The sequence below is a fragment of the Leopardus geoffroyi genome, chromosome C1 (genome assembly GCF_018350155.1).
Source record: "Leopardus geoffroyi isolate Oge1 chromosome C1, O.geoffroyi_Oge1_pat1.0, whole genome shotgun sequence".
Taxonomy (NCBI): domain Eukaryota; kingdom Metazoa; phylum Chordata; class Mammalia; order Carnivora; family Felidae; genus Leopardus; species Leopardus geoffroyi.
In genome coordinates, this window is record NC_059328.1 from 167,456,736 (window position 1) to 167,478,480 (window position 21,745).

Sequence of the window (21,745 nt, forward strand, 5' to 3'; positions counted from 1 at the left end):
GGTCATGATCTCGCGGTTCGTGAGTTCAAGCCCTGTGTCGGGCTCTGTGCTGACAGCTCGGAGCCCGGAGCCTGTTTCGGATTCTGTGTCTCCCTCTCTCTCTGGCCCTCCCCAGCTCATGCTCGCACTCTGTCTCTGTCAAAAATAAATAAACATTAAAAAATTTTTTTTAATAAATAAATAAATAAAAGCAGTTTTGAGGGGCACCTGGGTGACTCAGTCAGTTAAGCATCTGCCTTTGGCTCAGATCATGATCTCATGGTTCATGAGTTCAAACTCCACATCAGGCTCCATGCTGACAACGTGGAGCCTGCTTTCGTTTCTCTCTCTCTCTCTCTCTCTCTCTCTCTCTCTCTCCACCCCCTCTCTCCTGCACTTCCCCCACTCATGCGCACACAATCTCTTGCTCTCTCAAATTTTTAAAAAACATTTTAAAAAATAAATAAAATAAAAGCAGTTTTGAATGGCAGACATTCTGAAGGAGAAAAGTCAGTTTTCAAGACTGCACCCAATAAACTGATCTCCAGATTTGCAATGAAGAGCCCAAAAACACTCTAGTTCTCTAAGGAAATGTCAAGTACTGATACAGAGCTGCCAACTCTGTTTTTAAACACCCAAATTATAGAAGGCTGTTCCAAGAACACAGAAAGTTAACAATTCAGTTTTCACAAATACTTGAGAAGGCCAAAACTTAGCAAAACAATTTTCAAAAATAAAGTATCCTAGTATTTATTTTGCCTTGCTAGAATAAGTTCTTTCATCTTGCTTCAATTCATAACTTGTCTATTAGCCAGCAGGTATTTGTGGATATGCAGAAACTGATTCATAATTTACAGAGGACTATTATGTATATATTTACGTAAGAAAAAGAGAGAGAGAAATTTTAAAAGTGTAGGCTACTTTTGTCCTCCATTGTACTTGCTGCTTGCACATCCAGAGTGAATAGACAGAGGATGTGAGTCAAACTGCTGGTGCCTTAGCCGGCCTCACCTACCCAGTCAGTGCCTCTTACAATAGGGGCATTTTACTGGGCTGAGCATGATTCTAGCATACATAAGCAAGCATTTTCTCATCATAAACTTAATCACTAGCCAAATGTGTCTTCTGGAACTCAGCCTCAGTGACATGTTCCTCAAGTGTCACTGGAGGAAAATCTGCATGTTCATGGAAAAATAGTTTGTATGTCTCTAATTCTAATCCTTCCTTGGGCATTATTCAAGGATAATTTTGACTATCAGTAATTTGTGCGTTACAATCCAACTTCAGAACCTCACCTCACATAAAATACAACTACACTGTACTTTATTCATGTGAAATATGAAGAGCTCTGGATCGGTGTCAGCAAAGGTAGATTCTAGTCTCAGCTCTATTACTAACTAGCTGTGTGATCCTGGGCAAGTACCTATAACCTGAGTTTCAATTTCCTCACCTATATAACAAGGCAATTGGTTCAGATGGTCTCTAAGTTCCCTGACCACATATCTATGAAGCATGGATACTTTTTCCAAATTTGTTAGCAGTATGTCTAGCTAGTGTTATTTACCTAGAAGTAATATGTTGTCTAATGGTGAATAACACAAATAGCTATCAGCAGCTCAGAGGACTAGGAAGGTTATCCAATACTAACACGCTGTGAAGTTTGAGAATTTTCCTTTCCAGAAAGTAAAAAAAAATTGAAAATTTTCACTTGAAGACCTCTATTTCCCCAAAACGGAAAAAATAATCAGCAAGAGAATCATTAAATTATAGACCATTATTGGAAGGAGGTGTAAATAAAGTCAGTTGTTCTAAAATATAGTTTTAACTATGAACTCTAGAAGACGGTTTAAAATGAAATAACCTATTACATAATAGGTTGCAAAATACAGAACCAGAATACAAAGAACTGTTTGCTCTGACTAAAATATTTAAAATTCACTATCTGGACCTTAAAAAGCATTAGATAAAGATGGTTTTGTTCCCTTTGCCACCTCTATATTTAACAAACAAACAAAAAAAATCTCCTCTCATTCTCATTATTTATAGCAATGGTTTACAAATCTGACTGCACATTAGAATTATCTGGGAAGTTTAAAGGGTTTTTTAAAAACGTCTGATGAGCAGACCTCACAAGTACAATTTGATCGGAATCTCTGGAGAGCATGAGAATCTCCCAGGCATTAGAATTTTGATAAAAAAATCTCCATGTGAGTCTAACATGGAATCAGACTTCAACCCTCAAATATCACATATGGGAGAGGAAGCTGGGGAGGGAGCTTGTTTTTATTGTTGAAGTGATGGGTCAGCTGAAGCAAAAAGGAAAGTTTGTTTTGTCTTCATCCAAGAAATATAGGAATTAAAAATCCAAGGACCTTCAAAGTAAAACAAACATTTTTGGCGTTTTTAAAAATAAAAATGTTTTTAAACTGCTAATAGCCTTCCTCAGTATATTAAAACCTACCAATTTATATCTGTAGATATATAGATAGATTATATATACATAGATTTAGATCTATATCTATGGAGTAAAATAGATGTTTAAATAAAAAATACTGTCTACCAAATTCTGTTTTCTCAAGTTGCATGGTATACAGATGCTCAATCTGTGTATTCCTTAAAAGCTGACAGTACATACATTTTGGAAATCTGTATCACATTATTCAGTGTATTAAGAGCATACAATAATTGTTTTTATATGGTGTTGTATCAGAAATGATTAATTCTAGTGTTTTTAATTACAATGTCACTAATAAAAGCGGGTAAGATAGCAATGTGTACCTTAGTAACAGGAATCATTAGTAAATGAATGACAACATATCAAAATTTAAGAAAAGACACCTTTAGAGTCACCTTGGAATGCTGAGTAGGTAGTCTAAGGTAACACTCAGCTCATCCATATTTGTCTGTTCCAAGCATAATGGAATTGTCAGAATGAGGCCACTTCGTCGGTCCTTTCCTCCTATTAAAAGAAAAAGATACAAATATAACATGTAATAGATATTAAAGCACTAAATAAATGTTTGAACCCAATGTTACTAAAACAAAGAGTGTTTATGATAGAAGTAAAAATACTATTTAATAGTTGTTTATCTTATATATTGTAAATGTTTATAGTAGTATAGCAAAATTATACAAATTTGAGAAAAAAGAAAAAAAAATTCACCCATGAAATCTTCAGTTAAACATAGCAATTATCATTTTGTTCAATTTTCTTCCGGTCTGTTTCTTGATGTAATCAATTCATCGAGCACCTATTGCATGTCTAGCACTATAAGCATTATGAGGAAAATAAATTTCCAATCAACCTAGGAAGAAAAGTTTTATGTCATAAGAAATAAGAGTATAAAATACAAATTCATTGGGTAGGCTGTGTATAAAATACATAAAGTATTACAAAAAATGACTCAGAAAATGGAGAAAATGATAACAGCTGTGATAAAGGTGCAAAACTTTATAGAAAAGACTTAAGAAGAATGGGTAGAATTTATTAGCTAAGCTAAAAGAGCATTAGAGTAATCTGTGACAAAGAATGGTCTGAGTTAACTCACAGAGGTCAGACAGGCATTCTGCGTTCACAAGGAGAAAAGTCCCGCCAGCTGAGAAGAGCACATGGGACCTGGATATAGAAGCATGAAAGCCAGGCAGCGGAACACACTCCCATTTCGTGTACATGCAAGTCCTCTTCAATTTTCCATCAACATTAAAATCTAGCTAATACTGGGGCTCCTGGGTGGCTCAGTCGGTGAAGTGTCCAACTTTGGCTCAGGTCATGATCTCACGGTTCGTGGGTTCGAGCCCCACGTTGTGCTCTGTGCTGACGGCTCAGAGCATGGAGCCTGCTTCGGATTTTGTTTTTTCCCTCTCTCTCTGCCCCTCCCCTGCTCATGCTCACTCACTTGCTCTCTCACAAAAATAAATAAAACACTAAAAAGGTTTTTTTAAAAATCTAAATAATACACATGGCTTCTTTAAAAGTTCCCCATGTGACTTCCACACTGAAGTCCGTTCTCTGACCCCACTGACATTTATGACAATTTCAGAAGCTTAAAAACCAGCAAATACTGAAGGTAAAAACGTCATATGATCGCTAGAAATCTATCAATAAAAACTGAAAGCTGTGAAGTGAAAAAAACAACTCCTGTGAGTGCCATGAGGGCAATTCTTGACGTACCTACATAAATGATCTTCTTTTATTAGGTTACCCATATAAATTAACAATACTCAACCAGTTTGTTTAACCTGAATAAATGTAATTTCAAATGGATCAACTTAATAGATAATCAATAGTGACTTCAACTACTCATGGTTTTGTTCAGGTTTTCATTTTTAAAAACCCATACCCATGAGTATCAAAATGTCTCCCCCAAATGATTTTGGTTTAAAAAGTTTTTCTCTATTATTAAAAACATTTGAAAATTATTGGTTGAACTAAACCAGCCCTACAAGAGATCCTAAGGGGGATCCTGTGAGACAAAGTACCAGAGACATCACTACAAGCATAAAACATACAGACATCACAATGACTCCAAACCCGTATCTTTCTATAATAACACTGAATGTAAATGGATTAAATGCGCCAACCAAAAGACATACGGTATCAGAATGGATAAAAAAAACAAGACCCATCTATTTGCTGTCTACAAGAGACTCATTTTAGACTTGAGGACACCTTTAGATTGAGAGTGAGGGGATGGAGAACTATTTATCATGCTACTGGAAGCCAAAAGAAAGCTGGAGTAGCCATACTTATATCAGACAAACTAGACTGTAAATTAAAGGCTGTAACAAGAGATGAAGAAGGACATTATATAATAATTACAGGGTCTATCCACCAGGAAGAGCTAACAATTATAAATGTCCATGCGCCGAATACCAGAGCCCCCAAATATATAAAACAATTACTCATAAACATAAGCAACCTTATTGATAAGAATGTGGTAATTGCAGGGGACTTTAACACTCCACTTACAGAAATGGATAGATCATCTAGACACACGGTCAATAAAGAAACAAGGGCCCTGAATGATACATTGGATCAGATGGACTTGACAGATATATTTAGAACTCTGCGTCCCAAAGCAACAGAATATACTTTCTTCTCGAGTGCACATGGAACATTCTCCAAGATAGATCATATACTGGGTCACAAAACAGCCCTTCATAAGTATACAAGAATTGAAATTATACCATGCATACTTTCAGACCACAATGCTATGAAGCTTGAAATCAACCACAGGAAAAAGTCTGGAAAACCTCCAAAAGCATGGAGGTTAAAGAACACCCTACTAAAGAACGAGTGGGTCAACCAGGCAATTAGAGAAGAAATTAAAGAATATATGGAAACAAACAAAAATGAAAATACAACAATCCAGACGCTTTGGGATGCAGCGAAGGCAGTCCTGAGAGGAAAATACATCGCAATCCAGGCCTATCTCAAGAAACAAGAAAAATCCCAAATACAAAATCTAACAGCACACCTAAAGGAAATAGAAGCAGAACAGCAAAGGCAGCCTAAACCCAGCAGAAGAAGAGAAATAATAAAGATCAGAGCAGAAATAAACAATATAGAATCTAAAAAAACTGTAGAGCAGATCAACGAAACCAAGAGCTGGTTTTTTGAAAAAATAAACAAAATTGACAAACCTCTAGCCAGGCTTCTCAAAAAGAAAAGGGAGATGACCCAAATAGATAAAATCATGAATGAAAATGGAATTATTACAACCAATCCCTCAGAGATACAAACAATTATCAGGGAATACTATGAAAAATTATATGCCAACAAATTGGACAACCTGGAAGAAATGGACAAATTCCTAAACACCCACACTCTTCCAAAACTCAATCAGGAGGAAATAGAAAGCTTGAACAGACCCATAACCAGCGAAGAAATTGAATCGGTTATCAAAAATCTCCCAACAAATAAGAGTCCAGGACCAGATGGCTTCCCAGGGGAGTTCTACCAGACGTTTAAAGCAGCGATAATACCTATCCTTCTCAAGCTATTCCAAGAAATAGAAAGGGAAGGAAAACTTCCAGACTCATTCTATGAAGCCAGTATTACTTTGATTCCTAAACCAGACAGAGACCCAGTAAAAAAAGAGAACTACAGGCCAATATCCCTGATGAATATGGATGCAAAAATTCTCAATAAGATACTAGCAAATAGAATTCAACAGCATATAGAAAGAATTATTCATGATCAAGTAGGATTCATTCCTGGGATGCAGGGCTGGTTCAACATTCACAAATCAATCAACGTGATACATCACATTAATAAAAAAAAAAGAGAAGAACCATATGATCCTGTCAATCGATGCAGAAAAGGCCTTTGACAAAATCCAGCACCCTTTCTTAACGTTTATTTATTTTTGGAACAGAGAGAGACAGAGCATGAATGGGGGAGGGGCAGAGAGAGAGGGAGACACAGAATCAGAAACAGGCTCCAGGCTCTGAGCCATCAGCCCAGAGCCCGACGCGGGGCTCGAACTCACGGACCGCAAGATCGTGACCTGGCTGAAGTCGGAAGCTTAACCGACTGCGCCACCCAGGCGCCCCGAGCACCCTTTCTTAATAAAAACCCTTGAGAAAGTCGGGATAGAAGGAACATACTTACACATCATAAAAGCCATTTATGAAAAGCCCACAGCTAACATCATCCTCAATGGGGAAAAACTGAGAGCTTTTTCCCTGAGATGAGGAACACGACAGGGATGCCCACTCTCACCGCTGTTGTTTAACATAGTGTTGGAAGTTCTAGCATCAGCAATCAGACAACAAAAGGAAATCAAAGGCATCAAAATTGGCAAAGATGAAGTCAAGCTTTCGCTTTTTGCAGATGACATGATACTATACATGGAAAACCCGATAGACTCCACCAAAAGTCTGCTAGAACTGATCCATGAATTCAGCAAAGTTGCAGGATACAAAATCAATGTACAGAAATCAGTTGCATTCTTATACACTAACAATGAAGCAACAGAAAGACAAATAAAGAAACTGATCCCATTCACAATTGCACCCAGAAGCATAAAATACCTGGGAATAAATCTAACCAAAGATGTAAAAGATCTGTATGCTGAAAACTATAGAAAGCTTATGAAGGTAGTTGAAGAAGATATAAAGAAATGAAAAGACATTCCCTGCTCATGGATTGGAAGAATAAATATTGTCAAAATGTCAATACTACCCAAAGCTATCTACACATTCAATGCAATCCCAATCAAAATTGCACCAGCATTCTTTTCGAAACTAGAACAAGCAATCCTAAAATTCATATGGAACCACAAAAGGCCCCGAATAGCCAAAGGAATTTTGAAGAAGAAGACCAAAGCAGGAGGCATCACAATCCCAGACTTTAGCCTCTACTACAAAGCTGTAATCATCAAGACAGCATGGTATTGGCACAAAAACAGACACATAGACCAATGGAATAGAATAGAAACCCCAGAACTAGACCCACAAACGTATGGCCAACTCATCTTTGACAAAGCAGGAAAGAACATCCAACGGTAAAAAAACAGTCTCTTTAACAAATGGTGCTGGGAGAACTGGATAGCAACATGCAGAAGGTTGAAACTAGACCACTTTCTCACACCATTCACAAAAATAAATTCAAAATGGATAAAGGACCTGAATGTGAGACAGGAAACCATCAAAACCCTAGAGGAGAAAGCAGGAAAAGACCTCTCTGACCTCAGCCGTAGCAGTCTCTTACTCGACACATCCCCAAAGGCAAGGGAATTAAAAGCACAAGTGAATTACTGGGACCTTATGAAGATAAAAAGCTTCTGCACAGCAAAGGAAACAACCAACAAAACTAAAAGGCAACCAACGGAATGGGAAAAGATATTTGCAAATGACATATCGGACAAAGGGCTAGTATCCAAAATCTATAAAGAGCTCACCAAACTCCACACCCAAAAAACAAATAACCCAGTGAAGAAATGGGCAGAAAACATGAATAGACACTTCTCTAAAGAAGACATCCGGATGGCCAACAGGCACATGAAAAGATGTTCAGCGTCGCTCCTTATCAGGGAAATACAAATCAAAACCACACTCAGGTATTACCTCACGCCAGTCAGAGTGGCCAAAATGAACAAATCAGGAGACTATAGATGCTGGCGAGGATGTGGAGAAACGGGAACCCTCTTGCACTGTTGGTGGGAATGCAAATTGGTGCAGCCACTCTGGAAAACAGTGTGGAGGTTCCTCAGAAAATTAAAAATAGACCTACCCTATGACCCAGCAATAGCACTGCTAGGAATTTACCCAAGGGATAGAGGGGTACTGATGCATAGGGGCACTTGTACCCCAATGTTTATAGCAGCACTCTCAACAATAGCCAAATTATGGAAAAGAGCCTAAATGTCCATCAACTGATGAATGGATAAAGAAATTGTGGTTTATATACACAATGGAATACTACGTGGCAATGAGAAAGAATGAAATATGGCCTTTTGTAGCAACGTGGATGGAACTGGAGAGTGTGATGCTAAGTGAAATAAGCCATACAGAGAAAGACAGATACCATATGTGTTCACTCTTATGTGGATCTTGAGAAACTTAACAGAAACCCATGGGGGAGGGGAAGGAAAAAAAAAAAAAAAAAGAGGTTAGAGTGGGAGAGAGCCAAAGCATAAGAGACTGTTAAAAACTGAGAACAGGGGCACCTGGGTGGCTCGGTCAGTTAAGCGTCTGACTTCAGCTCAGGTCATGATCTCACGGTCCGTGAGTTCGAGCCCCACGTCGGGCTCTGTGCTGACAGCTCAGAGCCTGGAGCCTGTTTCAGATTCTGTGTCTCCCTCTTTCTCTGCCCCTCCCCTGTTCATGCTCTGTCTCTCTCTGTCTCAAAAATAAATAAACGTTAAAAAAAAAAATTAAAAAAAAAAAACTGAGAACTGAGGGTTGACGGGGGGTGGGAGGGAGGGGAGGGTGGGTGATGGGTATTGAGGAGGGCACCTTTTGGGATGAGCACTGGGTGTTGTATGGAAACCAATTTGACAATAAATTTCATATATTGAAAAAAAAATTATTGGTTGAAATAATTAATGATCAATAGAGGAAGTCTAGAGGGATGGCCTAAGGGAAATTTTCATTTGCTCCTCAAAAATCGCTAAGCTTTATCACTGCATTAAGCCAAATGTGCAAAAAGGTTCATATCTGAACCACAGCATTCTGACCCACTATGGAAATGTCTTCAGAGGACAGGTCTTACACTCAGGACCACACTTAACCTCACACCCTCAAGTTTTCGCTAAGGGACAATAAAATAATCACTAGAGTAAACAAAAAGAGAGAAGCAAAGATGAAAAAGACTTTCAAGGCAGATATGGCCAACTAAGTCAAATGCTGCATAGAGTCGAGTGTCATAAAAATGCAAAAATGCCACTAATAAAAATTATGAAAGAATAATAATATCCATTTTTGGCAACAGTGTAGGCAAATAGGCATTTTCATACACTTACAAGAAACAGAAATTCAAACAATATTCTTAGAGTGTAATCTGACACAACTTAACACAAATTTAAATACCAATTCTCCTTAATACTTCCACTTACGGGAATTGATACTGCTGAACTTGTACAAAGTACACAAACAATGAATAAGAATGTTTCCTGTAATACCATTAATATCAGACAAGAATGGTGAAAATATAAGTGTCAACTGGTAAGTTTTTTAAAAAAAGGAAATACAACAATACTAGTGAAATTCAAGAACTTATTTTACCCTTTATAATATACACTAGAAAAACATGCCAATTTACAGAGGGATACAATACACTTTTTAAAAAGGACATTAGGACATTTATAGCCTAAAGATCAAGACAATTCTGATAGGATCTAAAGTGAAAAAGAAAAAGATGATAAAAAAATTTAAAAAACAAACAAACAAACAAACAAACAACTCAAGTAACCCTTAACAGGCAGGCCACAGCGCCTATTCCCAACCGCATGCAAATTTACTCAATGATCCGTAATTCCAGAAAATCACTATACTCAGTGTACCATGCTACTGCTCTCATACTAACAAGGTACCTTGCAGTTTCTCTTTGATTCTTAGCTGATACACGCTTCTGGGTTAATAACTAGAGATAAATGCAAGCCTGTACAACCAAGTTCAAACAGTGCAAAGTGAAAGCGATGCAGCTGATATTTCCTAGCTCCTCCAAGTGCACTGAAACTATCTCATGGAAGATGGAAGACAAAAGCTAGGATACAGGATATCATACAAACTAATTCTATATTTCAAAAACAATTACTTCAGTGCTGGCTAGTCAATTATTCTTGGCCAGTATTATTTTATTTTTATATAAAAAGTGAGATATCATGACATCTACCTTGTAGAGGTCATTTTAATCAATTACAGAATAAATACTGGCCTGCCAAGTACCAACAGTGACAGAGGTGGCTCGCACAGTTACCCATTCTGATTAAAAGAGGTCTCAAAATATCTCTGAAACAAAACCTTCCCAGAAAAATGCAATTTTGTCAAACTTGTCAAAGAAAAAAAGTTTAAACAAATTTATACATCAAACACTTCCAATTTTAAGAAGAAAACATACCTGAAAGGAAGGCAAGCTTTTTCTTCAGAATAGGTAATATTACTGAGGCCTCCATTTTACTCCAGTAAACTTCCTCACTTCTGAAAACAAAGGAAGTTAAAGGTCAACTGCAAGATCATTAACTATTCTATGAAATACATACTTATGATGGCTTATCCCAGGGTGTCTCAATTTCAGCATTACTGATATCTTGAGTCAGATTATTCCTTCTTTTTTGTAAGAAATGTCCTGTACATTGTATTTGGCAGCATCCCTGGCCTCTTCCCATTAGAATACCAATAGCATCCTCCCTTCTAAGCTCGAACAACCAAAATGTCTCCAGACATTGCCAAATATACTCTGGTAGGTAAAATCACAGCCATTTGAGAATCACTGGCTTAACTGTTTTTTTCTTTTTTGTTTTTTTTAAGTAGGTTCCACACCCAACGTGAGGCTAGAACTCAGGACCCTCAGATCAAGAGGCACATGCTCTACCAACTGAGCCAGCCAGGCACCCCACTATCTTAACTGTTTTTCAGAGCAGTATTCTTGGGCTAGAACAGTGTCTAACACATAGCAGTAACTGTATAAATTACTGTCGAATAGAGGAATGAACTACTCAATCTTTTCTCTATTGCTCTTATTATACAACTTCCAAATATCTGACTTCAGTTCCACTACTAAATGTCTGTGTCTGATTTCTCACATTTTTGCTTCTTCATATCACACTGTAACACACCTTATGGTCATGTTTACCTCAAGACACTTCCTAATACACTGTTTCAATTTTTGCCCCCACTGTTAACTATCTCCATCTCTCCACATTCTGAATTTTTTTAATTCTCCAGGAAAAAATCTGCTTAACCCAGTTGATTTTTCCTACCGAGGAATTGGTTTGGTTCCTACCACATTTACTGTTCTTGGTTTAATTTTCTAGTGTCCACTTGGTCACAGTCAGGGGTTATAGCTAAACACAAAATGGGACTATCCATACAGCAAGGCCTAAGGACAAGACAGCTTCCCTTAAAAGGGAGCTTCAACATGGCAGACACCTGGAGGCTTAGCCAACCCAGTATATTGTTAAAACAGGATTCTGAGGTGAGGACCTTTAAAACAAAACAAGAAGATTAAAGGTTCAATTATATTATCCACCTATACTTAATTACATATCTAAGAGAGTATTCTCCATCACATTTTATCCTTCCTGCCCCACCCCTCCTCACACCCACCATCACAATATTGTGGCAGTTACTTACAATACCCCATGAATTTGCATTTTATTTAGTTAAGCCATACTCTTGTTTGTAATAGCCTCCTCTTTCTTTTTAAATTGAGATAACTGACATATAGCATTGTAGTAGTTTAGGTGTACAACATGATTCAGTATTCATATTTATTGCAAAGTGATCAACACAGTCTAGTTAACATCTGTCACCATACAGTTGCAAAAATTTTTTTTTTCTTGTGAGGAGAATCTTTTTAAGGCCTACTCTCCTGGCAATTTTCAAATATGCAATACAGTATTATAAACTATAGTCACCACAAAGCATACTTTGTGACTCCACATGAAAGTGTATTACTTATTTGGCAAATAATTGCAATAAACTTATCCCATTTCAGGTACTGTGTTATCAGCTAGAGCTAAAAACTCAAGTCACAGCCCTGCCGTGGGGGAAAAAATGTAGTCTTTAAGAAAAAGCCCCTCAGATATTAACAAAAAAGAAAAAATGTAGCCTTAAAATTTGTCAAATAATGACTAAGCAAGATTAAAGAAGTGTATTATTTTACAGCTTTTGTGCGTACAACTAAAACAATATCACCATTATTTGTACCTCTCTTCAAGGAAAAAATGCTGTCAAACTATATATATTCTTTACAAGTTATATTACTGAATATTTGTTTATAACCCGTTCATTTTTGTTCAGCATCAGCCCCGGCTGAATACAATTGGTAGGAAAAATGATGGAAAAACTCACACTATACATTTCAAATCTGAAACCGGTAGTACTTTACGTTTCCAGATCAGTATCTTGACCTGATCAATCAGTTCCCCAGCCCTACAAAAACCAGACAGCTCAGATTCACATCTATGGTCCCTTCTCTTGTGACCATTGTTTCAGAGACCAGATTTGAAAGCTCAATGATGTCGGGGTTCAGAATGAGTTGCCCCAAGATATGCCCCTTGCACAATTATGTTGAACTAAAATAGAAGACACAGGAAAAAACTCTGACCTTCCCCCAGCTGCCTAAAATAACTTCGATAAAGGGCCTGCTCCAGGAAGAGAGCTATCACTATAGATAACCACATTATAATATTAAGTCAAGGCAATAGACAGGGAGGAACTTAAACTTTATTTTTTAAGATTTTATTTTTAAGTAATCTCTACACCTAACATGGGGCTTAAACTCACAACCCCGAAATCAAGAGTTGCATGCTCCATCAAGTGAGCCAGCCAGGTACCTGAAGTTTAATCTTTGATCAAATTTTCATATATAGGGATGCCTGGGAGACTCAGTCAATTAAGCATCCAACTTCGGCTCAGGTCACGATCTCGCGGTCTGTGAGTTCGAGGCCTGCATTGGGCTCTGTGCTAACAGCTCAGGGCCTGGAGCCTGCTTTGGATTCTGTGTCTCCCTCTCTCTCTGTGCCTCCCCCGCTCACACTCTTTCTCAAAAGCAAATTAAAAATTTTTTGACATATATGTGTATAATATACATGTATATATATACAATATACATTTATAGTTTATATGTATAACGTATACATGTGTATGTACATATGATATATATGTATATATCATATATACATACGTGCTACTATCTTGATTCATGCTAAGGCAACTTTTGCCCACCATTGCTTCTGCAATCATCAGTGCAAATGGCAAGTGATGTAAGAACTGTTATAAAAACAGTTTTGATCTCAGAGACTTGTGCAAGCTGGAAATAAGAGACCTGCTGCTCTAGGACGTCAATGGGATGCTCCCACAAAGGAATTTCAGCCCTGAAGGGGTAATACCGATACAAGTACAACTCAGTCATAGAAACAGAACTGGCTTCCTAATCAGACTTTTCTTTTGGCATGGATGCACAACCACCTGCCTTTGATTCCTTACTATTTTGAGCCTACATTACCATCCTTATCAATTCTGCGAGCTGTATAATATCCTTCCAATAAATCCCCTTTCTACTTAAGTTAGCTAGAGTAGCCTTCTCATCTAGTCAATGGAGAAACTCGATTGATACAGGAAGCAAAACTCCAATTTAGAGTTGTAGATGGTGTCTGCTTTTTTAAATCTGTTACCATTTATTCTGAATGAAAATGTCCATCAATACTAAGGTTTTCAGCCTTGCTACAATAAAACCCAATTAACCAGTACCCATGAGAAAACATCTGGAATTCCTAGGATCCCACAAGGCCTAAGAAATGACAGCTGCCACTAACCCTTAAAGTAGCATCTGTGTTATCCAAGGTTTACAAGCCAAGTTATTGATTTTTACACTGAGAAGTACCAAATTTTTCACCATTGTATTCTCCATATAAAGTGAAAAAGGAAGATGGTCTCAGTTCCCAGTCTAGATGTACCTTCACACACTATGATATCCAGAAGCAATCTTATTTTTTGTCACTGTCTCCTGAGATGAATGCTTTATTCAAACTTTCCATTACTTTACTGAACCACCCCAGCATGACGAAACACTAAATTGTTTGTTTGTTTTTTTAAGAACATGTTGAAACTGATGAAGTAGCTTAAAGTAATGAGAAATACAGTTTTGGGGTATGTAGGTCAATTCAAATGACCTGGTGGATAAAATGTGAAGCAGTCAAGAAATGAAAGCTGTGATGTTTACCTTTCTAGAGTCTCGTTTCCATCAATCTTTCACTGCTGTCACAAGAGAAGAGTAATGAAAAATGATTACTGTACTACTAGCTCCAATTAAAAATAGTTTTTCAAAAGTTATTTTAAAAATGTTCTTAATGTTTATTTTTGAGAGAGAGGGAGAGAGAGCTGGGGAGGGGCAGAGAGGGATACAGATTCTGAAACAGGCTCCATGCTCTGAGCTGTCAGGTTTGAACCCATGAACCATGAGATCATGTCCTGAGCTAAAATTGGACGCTTAACTAACTGAGCCACCCAGAAGCCCCTCAAAAGTTATTTTAGATTTTGCTAGTCATTAGCACAGACATAAATAACAATAACAAATTTGCCTATCTCTGGTTATCTTATATATCTCACAGATAGTTAAAACAATGAACAAAACACAAAAAAATAAAGGAAAATCTTCAAAATACAACCATCCACTACCATCACCGCAATAAAATGTAAAATGACACAAAGTCATGGCTGTTCTCTAATGGTATAGTTATAGATCAGTATTTTTCATAAGATGCTCATTCAACCAAAATATATCTGAGTGGATTATATTCTCAAACAAGGAATGAAACCAATGATGAATATTTACCTGACCTTAATTAATTAATAAAGGGAAAAAAACGTTCTTAAAAACTTGCTAAATGAAGTTAAGAAATGGAAGAATTAAACAATTCAAAACATGCTTAATGAAAATGTCATATATCGCATACGGTCATTTAAAATGACCTATTTTGGGGGCGCCTGGGTGGCTCAGTTAAGCGTCGACTTCAGCTCAGGTTGTGATCTAGCAGTTCGTGGGTTCGAGCCCATGTTGGGCTCTGTGCTCTGAGCACAGAGCCTGCTTCGGATCCTCTATCTCCCTCTCTGCCCCTCACACGCTCTCTCTCAAAAATAAATAAACATTGGGGCGCCTGGGTGGCGCAGTCGGTTAGGCGTCCGACTTCAGCCAGGTCACGATCTCGCGGTCTGTGGGTTCCAGCCCCGCATCAGGCTCTGGGCTGATGGCTCAGAGCCTGGAGCCTGTTTCCGATTCTGTGTCTCCCTCTCTCTCTGCCCCTCCCCCGTTCATGCTCTGTCTCTCTCTGTCCCAAAAATGAATAAACATTGAAAAAAAAAATTAAAAAAAAAATAAATAAACATTAAAATGACCTATTTTGTTACAATTTATTAAATATGAAAGCAGAAAGTCAGAGTTTATAGCAAATAAGGTGCCTTAGAGACAAGTGAATATGAAGAAAATATTCAACCATGACGGCAAGTTACCTTTAATCAAAAGTAAAAAACAAGGAAGTAAATTATCATCATTCCTAGATGCAAAATAAATTCTATCTAAAACAGAGAGAGCCCTTTATGGTTAGAGACTATGAATTCTGAGAACTAGATATGTAAAGGAAATGAAGTTTCAACTGATATCTGTAAACATCTTCTACTTTGAGTATCTCTCTCAAAATCTTGGAGCATTAAAAGAGGAAAATTGGGGCAGCCAAATAAATTGCCATCTTGCCCCCCACAGAGCAGAGACCAAGTCTGAGATTTATCTTTGTATTCATTCATTCATTCATTCATTCCTCATTTAACAAAACGGTAGTAAGCACCTAACAGATCAAGACAATGCCAGATGCTAAACAGACCTGGCATCCAACAAGTATCTAATAAATGAATGTATAAATAATGAAACAAACACTAAAGTAAAGCACCCTAGGAATCCTATCATTATCACAAGTACCTGGATGTCAACACCTTGTGGTGTTGCAAACATAGGATCACATGTACATGCTCTTCCTTCAAAGCAGCTTCTCCCAATTTCTTTCTACTGGGACAGTCTCACACAGACCCAGCAGGTATATAAATTATTGGGATGCTGGAGAAAGGCAGGTCTGTGATGGTGGTTAGATGCACATCAATGGTGCTACCAAAGGGCAGCCAGTAGAGGGCAGCAGAGGATGTGCTGAGTATCAGGAAAAGAGAATTGCAAGCCTTTTAATCAAGACTGGGCAAATTACACTTCATAAGAGATTGTAATTGATGACATGAGTGGGTGCACTGGAACTCCTCTCTCAAGAAGTATAAATCAACCAGTTTATTTGGAAAATTTAGTTAGATTCTTCGAGGAGCTTTAACAACCAGTGAAAACCCATTAGGATAGCCTAAGGCTAACTAAATCATCTCTAATAAGTCTACATCATGTAGACACATAATGGCAATGAACAAAATCAGAATGCAAGCTCCTCAGCCTGCAGTTCCAGAAGAAGTACTACAGCTGTCCTTAAACTCAGATCAGAATACCTCTGTTGTTACGAAATAAAAGCAATTGTGGAAATGGAAACAAGCAAGCACACATATAGATCCTCACTATCTAACTGGGTTCACCATATGTGTGTGTGTGTGTGTGTGTGTGTGCGCGTGTGTGTATATATATATATATGTGTGTGTGTGTATATATATACATATATGTATGTATATATATAATGCAGAAATAAACATTACAACTTTACAATGATACATCAAAAGCAGATCACAAGCTGAAAATGTATGTAATTTTTCATTATGGCAGATGCCAGTGTATGATTATTAACTGGTTTTACAACAATATTGACAGTTCTAAATGGAAGAACAACAATCTTTTTGGATAGAGTTTAAATAAAAATGATAAAATAATGGTTAGTTTTGACCAAAATACACATTTAGACAAAACTGCAATTCCTCTAAATAAAATTGAAAGCTAAAGTATGGCCATATAACACCACTTTTACAGATGCATCAGGACCTAGTTTATTCAAGGAATAAGGGAGGGAGAAAGGAAGAAAGGTTAGAAAGAGAAATATTTGAAGTTTGCTATGAAAATATCAATAATCTGAAAGAAAAAAATTCTTTTTTTTAATTTTTTTTTTAACGTTTATTTATTTTTGAGACAGAGAGAGCGAGCATGAACGGGGGAGGGTCAGAGAGAGGGAGACACAGAGTCTGAAACAGGCTCCAGGCTCTGAGCTATCAGCACAGAACCCAACGCGGGGCTCAAACTCAGGAACCGTGAGATCATGACCTGAGCCGAAGCCGGCTGCTCAACCGACTGAGCCACCCAGGCGCCCTGAAAAAAATTCTATATTAAGTTCAGCTTGAACATTAAAAGTCCTATACTGTAACTTAACTTCAAAATTTCAAAAACCTACTGCTAATGGTAATGATAGCCCACCACTTAAAAACTCTTTTCAAAAATAATAAAAATAGCTATTCCTACATCACCGTTCTAGCCCTGCCTATTTTTTGAAGGAGCCACAGACACTGATGTCTACAAGGTCAGAAACGTAAGGAACTTATTAGCTCCTTAAATATTTCTCTACAATTCTAGCTATTCTACCAAACCTTTAGCAGCTCCAAACTTCCATTTTGAAGGTCCAGCTTTAAAAATTCTTTAACACTATTAATTTTTCAAATCTCTGGCTCTTCTTCTCCTTATATTAATTCTCAGGAGTTTGACTGCTTCACCAAAACTGGGGAGGCAAAGGAAAAAGGAATATTGCTTTAGAGAATTACAGAAGAATAGAATTCCAGGAAAGTAATTTCTGGCATCCCCAGCTATAGAGTACCTCCTGGCTAGAGCCTCTTCATAGGCTTCCAAAGCTCTCAGATGAGCTCTCTACCTGCATGGCTCAGTCTTACACTAGCTCCAAGAAGCCTGGGCCACTTCCATCTCCAAGGCAATAAATAAGTCTACCGAGGTCACCTGGCTGGGTAGGTCTCCCTCCATCATCAGAGGAAGATGCATGCGCAACCCTAATAACTTCACAAACTCATGGTCTCATTTCTAGATCCCAACCCCTCTTCACCTGCCAATGGCGTCTCCTGCCCTCCTCTTCACCTCAGAATTTCTCTGAGTACTCACCAAACTCCTCTCTCCCAGCCTTTATCATAGACAGAAGTGTTCTTACTCTATCTTTGGCAAAGACATACATGCCTTTCATTGAGCTGATCTCAGACAAAATCCAATATCCCAGATATAAAGAGTTTAACAGATTTGAACAGAGGTTCATTATGTATCATCAGATTCCTAATTCCAAAGAATTGGCATACAAATTAATTTTTAGTAACCAATTATTTATATGCTGGATACCAACTTCCGTACAAGGGAAATCTAACACAAATTGAGATTTTGGCACTATCACATTTTTTTGTTTATATAATGTCAGAAGGCACATACCAAACACCACACTGGAAAAAAGGTAAAAAATTGTAAAATGGAAAACTACTCAAAAATGGAATTATAATATTACCAGGCAGAAAGAAGCCAGTGGAACATGTGAAGAGTTATTTTCCATCATGCTAAAAGTCTCATTTAAAAAACAATGTATATAAAAAAAAAGTGATACTTTTAACGTTTCTGAGGTGAAACTACAAATACAATACTGAACATACTACAAATCCTTTAACTTGTTCAGTAACTGAAATGTCACTTCACTATCAATGGAACAAAGTAATCTAAGGCACATAAAAACTATTTATAGAATAATCACCTCTTTTATACCTCATAAGGACTATTAGTAATACCAAATACCTCTCCCAAGCAAAGACCTCCCCCACTGAAGAATTTCCCTGCCATAGGATTCTGTTCCAAAGAGCTGTTCCCTCTGAAAAGCAGTTTAGTGCAGCAGTAAATAAAAACCATGGCCTTGGAGACCAGGTGGGACTCCAAGGCAGCCACTTACTAACTAGGTGGCTTAGGCAATTCCTTTAATTTCTCTTCAGGGGCATAATCACTGAGCTCACAGGACTGAGGATTAGATGAACTAACATTACTGTTAGTGTTTAATATACTCCAGGATGGTAGGCATTCAATAAATAGCACCTATTATTAGCAGGTAAAACTTCCCTCCTCCACTAATTACTGATTTACTATCAATGATTTTCCAAAGGCCATAGTCAAATCATCCGCTCCTAAGGCTTTCTTGGTCCAACACACTAAAATGGCCACAACCCCATTACAACCAAATAACTTAATACACCCTGGCATTTTTTTATGTTCAAGAATTTTATTTCATCCTCACAACAACATACTATTTTGTTAGTATCCCCATTTTTTTCTGGTAAGAGAAGTGAGGCACAGAGATTTCCCAAGATCATACAGAAATTAACAGATTTATAAATCACAGACTTAGAACCATAGAGAGCATCTACTCCAACTTTTTCATTTTGTTGATAAGGAAACTTAGTCTGTTTGGCTGCTATAACAAAAATACCATAGACTGAGTGACTTATAAACAATAACTTTATTTCTCATGGTTCTGCTCAGGCTGCTATTTAACAAAATACCATAGCGTGGGTGCCTTATAAATAACAGAAATTTATTTCTCATATTTCTGGAGGCTGAGAAATCTAAGATTAATATGCAGGTGGATTCAGTGCCTGATGAAGGCCCACTCCCTGTTCTACAAAAGGACCGTCTTCTACATGTGTCCTCGCATGGTGGAAAGGGCAAGGGAGTTCTAATGGGGTCTCTTTTATAAGAGCACACTAATCACTTCCCAAGGCCCACCTCCAAATACCTTCACAATGGGGAATTGTTTTCAACATACGAATTTTGGAGGCGGTGGGGGGGGACACAAACATCAAACCTAAAACAGAAACTGAGATCTAGAGGACATATATTTACCCTCCTAAGGCTACATGGCAAATAACATTAAATCCAGCTTCAGGAAACCCTAAAACCTTGCACAGTGCTTCTCTCCACTGTATTATTTTATCATATAATAAAATATAAATTAAAAACACACAAATCGGGTGCCTGGGTGGCTCAGTTGGTTGAATGTCTGACTCTAGATTTTGACTCAAGTGATGATCCCAGGGTCGTGGGATAAAGCCCCATGCACTGAGCATGGAGCCTGCTTAAGATATTCTCTCTCTCACTGTCCTCCCCCCCTCACCACTCACTCTCACACACTCTCAATGTCCATCGATTCTGAATGGATAAACAAAATGTGGTATTATCCATGTAATAGAATACTACCTGGCAAGAAAAAGGAGTGAAGTATTGATACATGCTATAACATGAGTGAACCTTAAAACATACTAAGTGACAGAAGCCAGACACAAAAGGTCACATATTACAGGATTCCACTTATATTAAATATCCAAAATTGGCAAATTCATAGAGACAGAAAGTAAGTTAATGGTTGCCCAGGGCTGGAGTAGGTGTGGGAAATGACTGGTAATGGGTGTAAGGATTCTTTTCTGAGGTGATGAAAATGTTATAAAATCAAATTATGGTGATAGTCCCTGCAAATCTACTAAAAATCACTGAATTACACACTTAAAATGGGTGAATTCTATGGCATGTAAATTTTATCTCAATAAAACTGCCAAAAAATAATTTAAAAAAGTAAATAGAATTGTCTATTTTGTAGATTAGGGAAATCTGGATAAAAATGATGTACAATTCTGGAGCACCTGGGTGGCTCAGTCTTGTATGCGTCCAATTGTTGATTTCAGCTCAGGTCAAGATCTCACGGTCCTGGGTTTGACACTGACAGCACAGAGCCTGCTTGGGATTCTCTCTCTCCCCATCCCCTGCTCACATGTGTGCACGCTCTCTCTCTAAATAAATAAACTTAAAAAAAAAAAAAAAAAACAGTGCTGAAAATGTTCTATAAGGCAATATATAATCACTTTGTGTTTGCTGCTTCATTTAGAACTCACAACAATACTATTAGAATTAGTGTTGTCCTTAGGAACGTTGAGTAACTTATAGAACTGTCAAATAAATATGTTGTACACCTGAAACTGAAAAAAAAAAAAAAAAAGAATTAGTGTTGTCACCACTTAACAGCTGAATAAACTGAGACTTAGTGAAATGAAGAGAGGTCACCCTGCCCAAAGTCATGTAGTTCATAAACAGCAAAATTAGAATTTAAACCCAAGGCTGGGCCCAAGGCCTAAATACCTTAGTTCCCATGCTCTTGTTTAATGTAGTAACTTTTATTATAAAATGAATAAAATCTTTAACAGTTCTTTAACAGATTGTTCATTTTTAAAATTTAATGACATGAACGTTATGTTTGTTAGGGGAGTCTCCTGTTGTCTAGTAACACTGACTTTTAATATTTGCAAATAGAATTTGTCTGGAATTTGAGTCAATAATGGGGCAGGGGAGGGATATACATGGAACAGAATTGGCAAAGTGTTAATTGTTGAAAGCAGACAATATGTAAATAGTGGCTCATTTTACTATTCTGTTTTTGTATGATCAAAAATTTCTGATAAGATTAAGAACACTCAATCTTAAACATGCCAATCCCGGGGCGCCTGGGTGGCGCAGTCGGTTAAGCGTCCGACTTCAGCCAGGTCACGATCTCGCGGT

General features: G+C 37.5%; 1 protein-coding gene across 7 annotated transcripts in view; it reads right to left on the reverse strand.

Moving 5' to 3' along the window:
- Window positions 1–21,745, reverse strand: part of SESTD1 (SEC14 and spectrin domain containing 1) — a 157,604-nt gene that overhangs the window by 100,112 nt on the left and 35,747 nt on the right. For 6 of the 7 annotated variants that reach the window (XR_006713004.1, XR_006713003.1, XM_045480377.1 and 3 more), the window contains 2 exons: window positions 10,544–10,623; window positions 2,830–2,938 (listed from right to left, as the gene is read on the reverse strand). Coding sequence is in view for 4 of the 7 variants with exons in the window: in XM_045480377.1 (XP_045336333.1) it covers window positions 2,830–2,938; window positions 10,544–10,598 (164 nt within the window). In the remaining 3 variants the exon portion in view is untranslated. Of the gene's footprint in view, window positions 1–2,817; window positions 2,939–10,543; window positions 10,624–21,745 lie in introns of those variants that run through there. The other variant, XM_045480380.1, reaches the window with a different exon arrangement.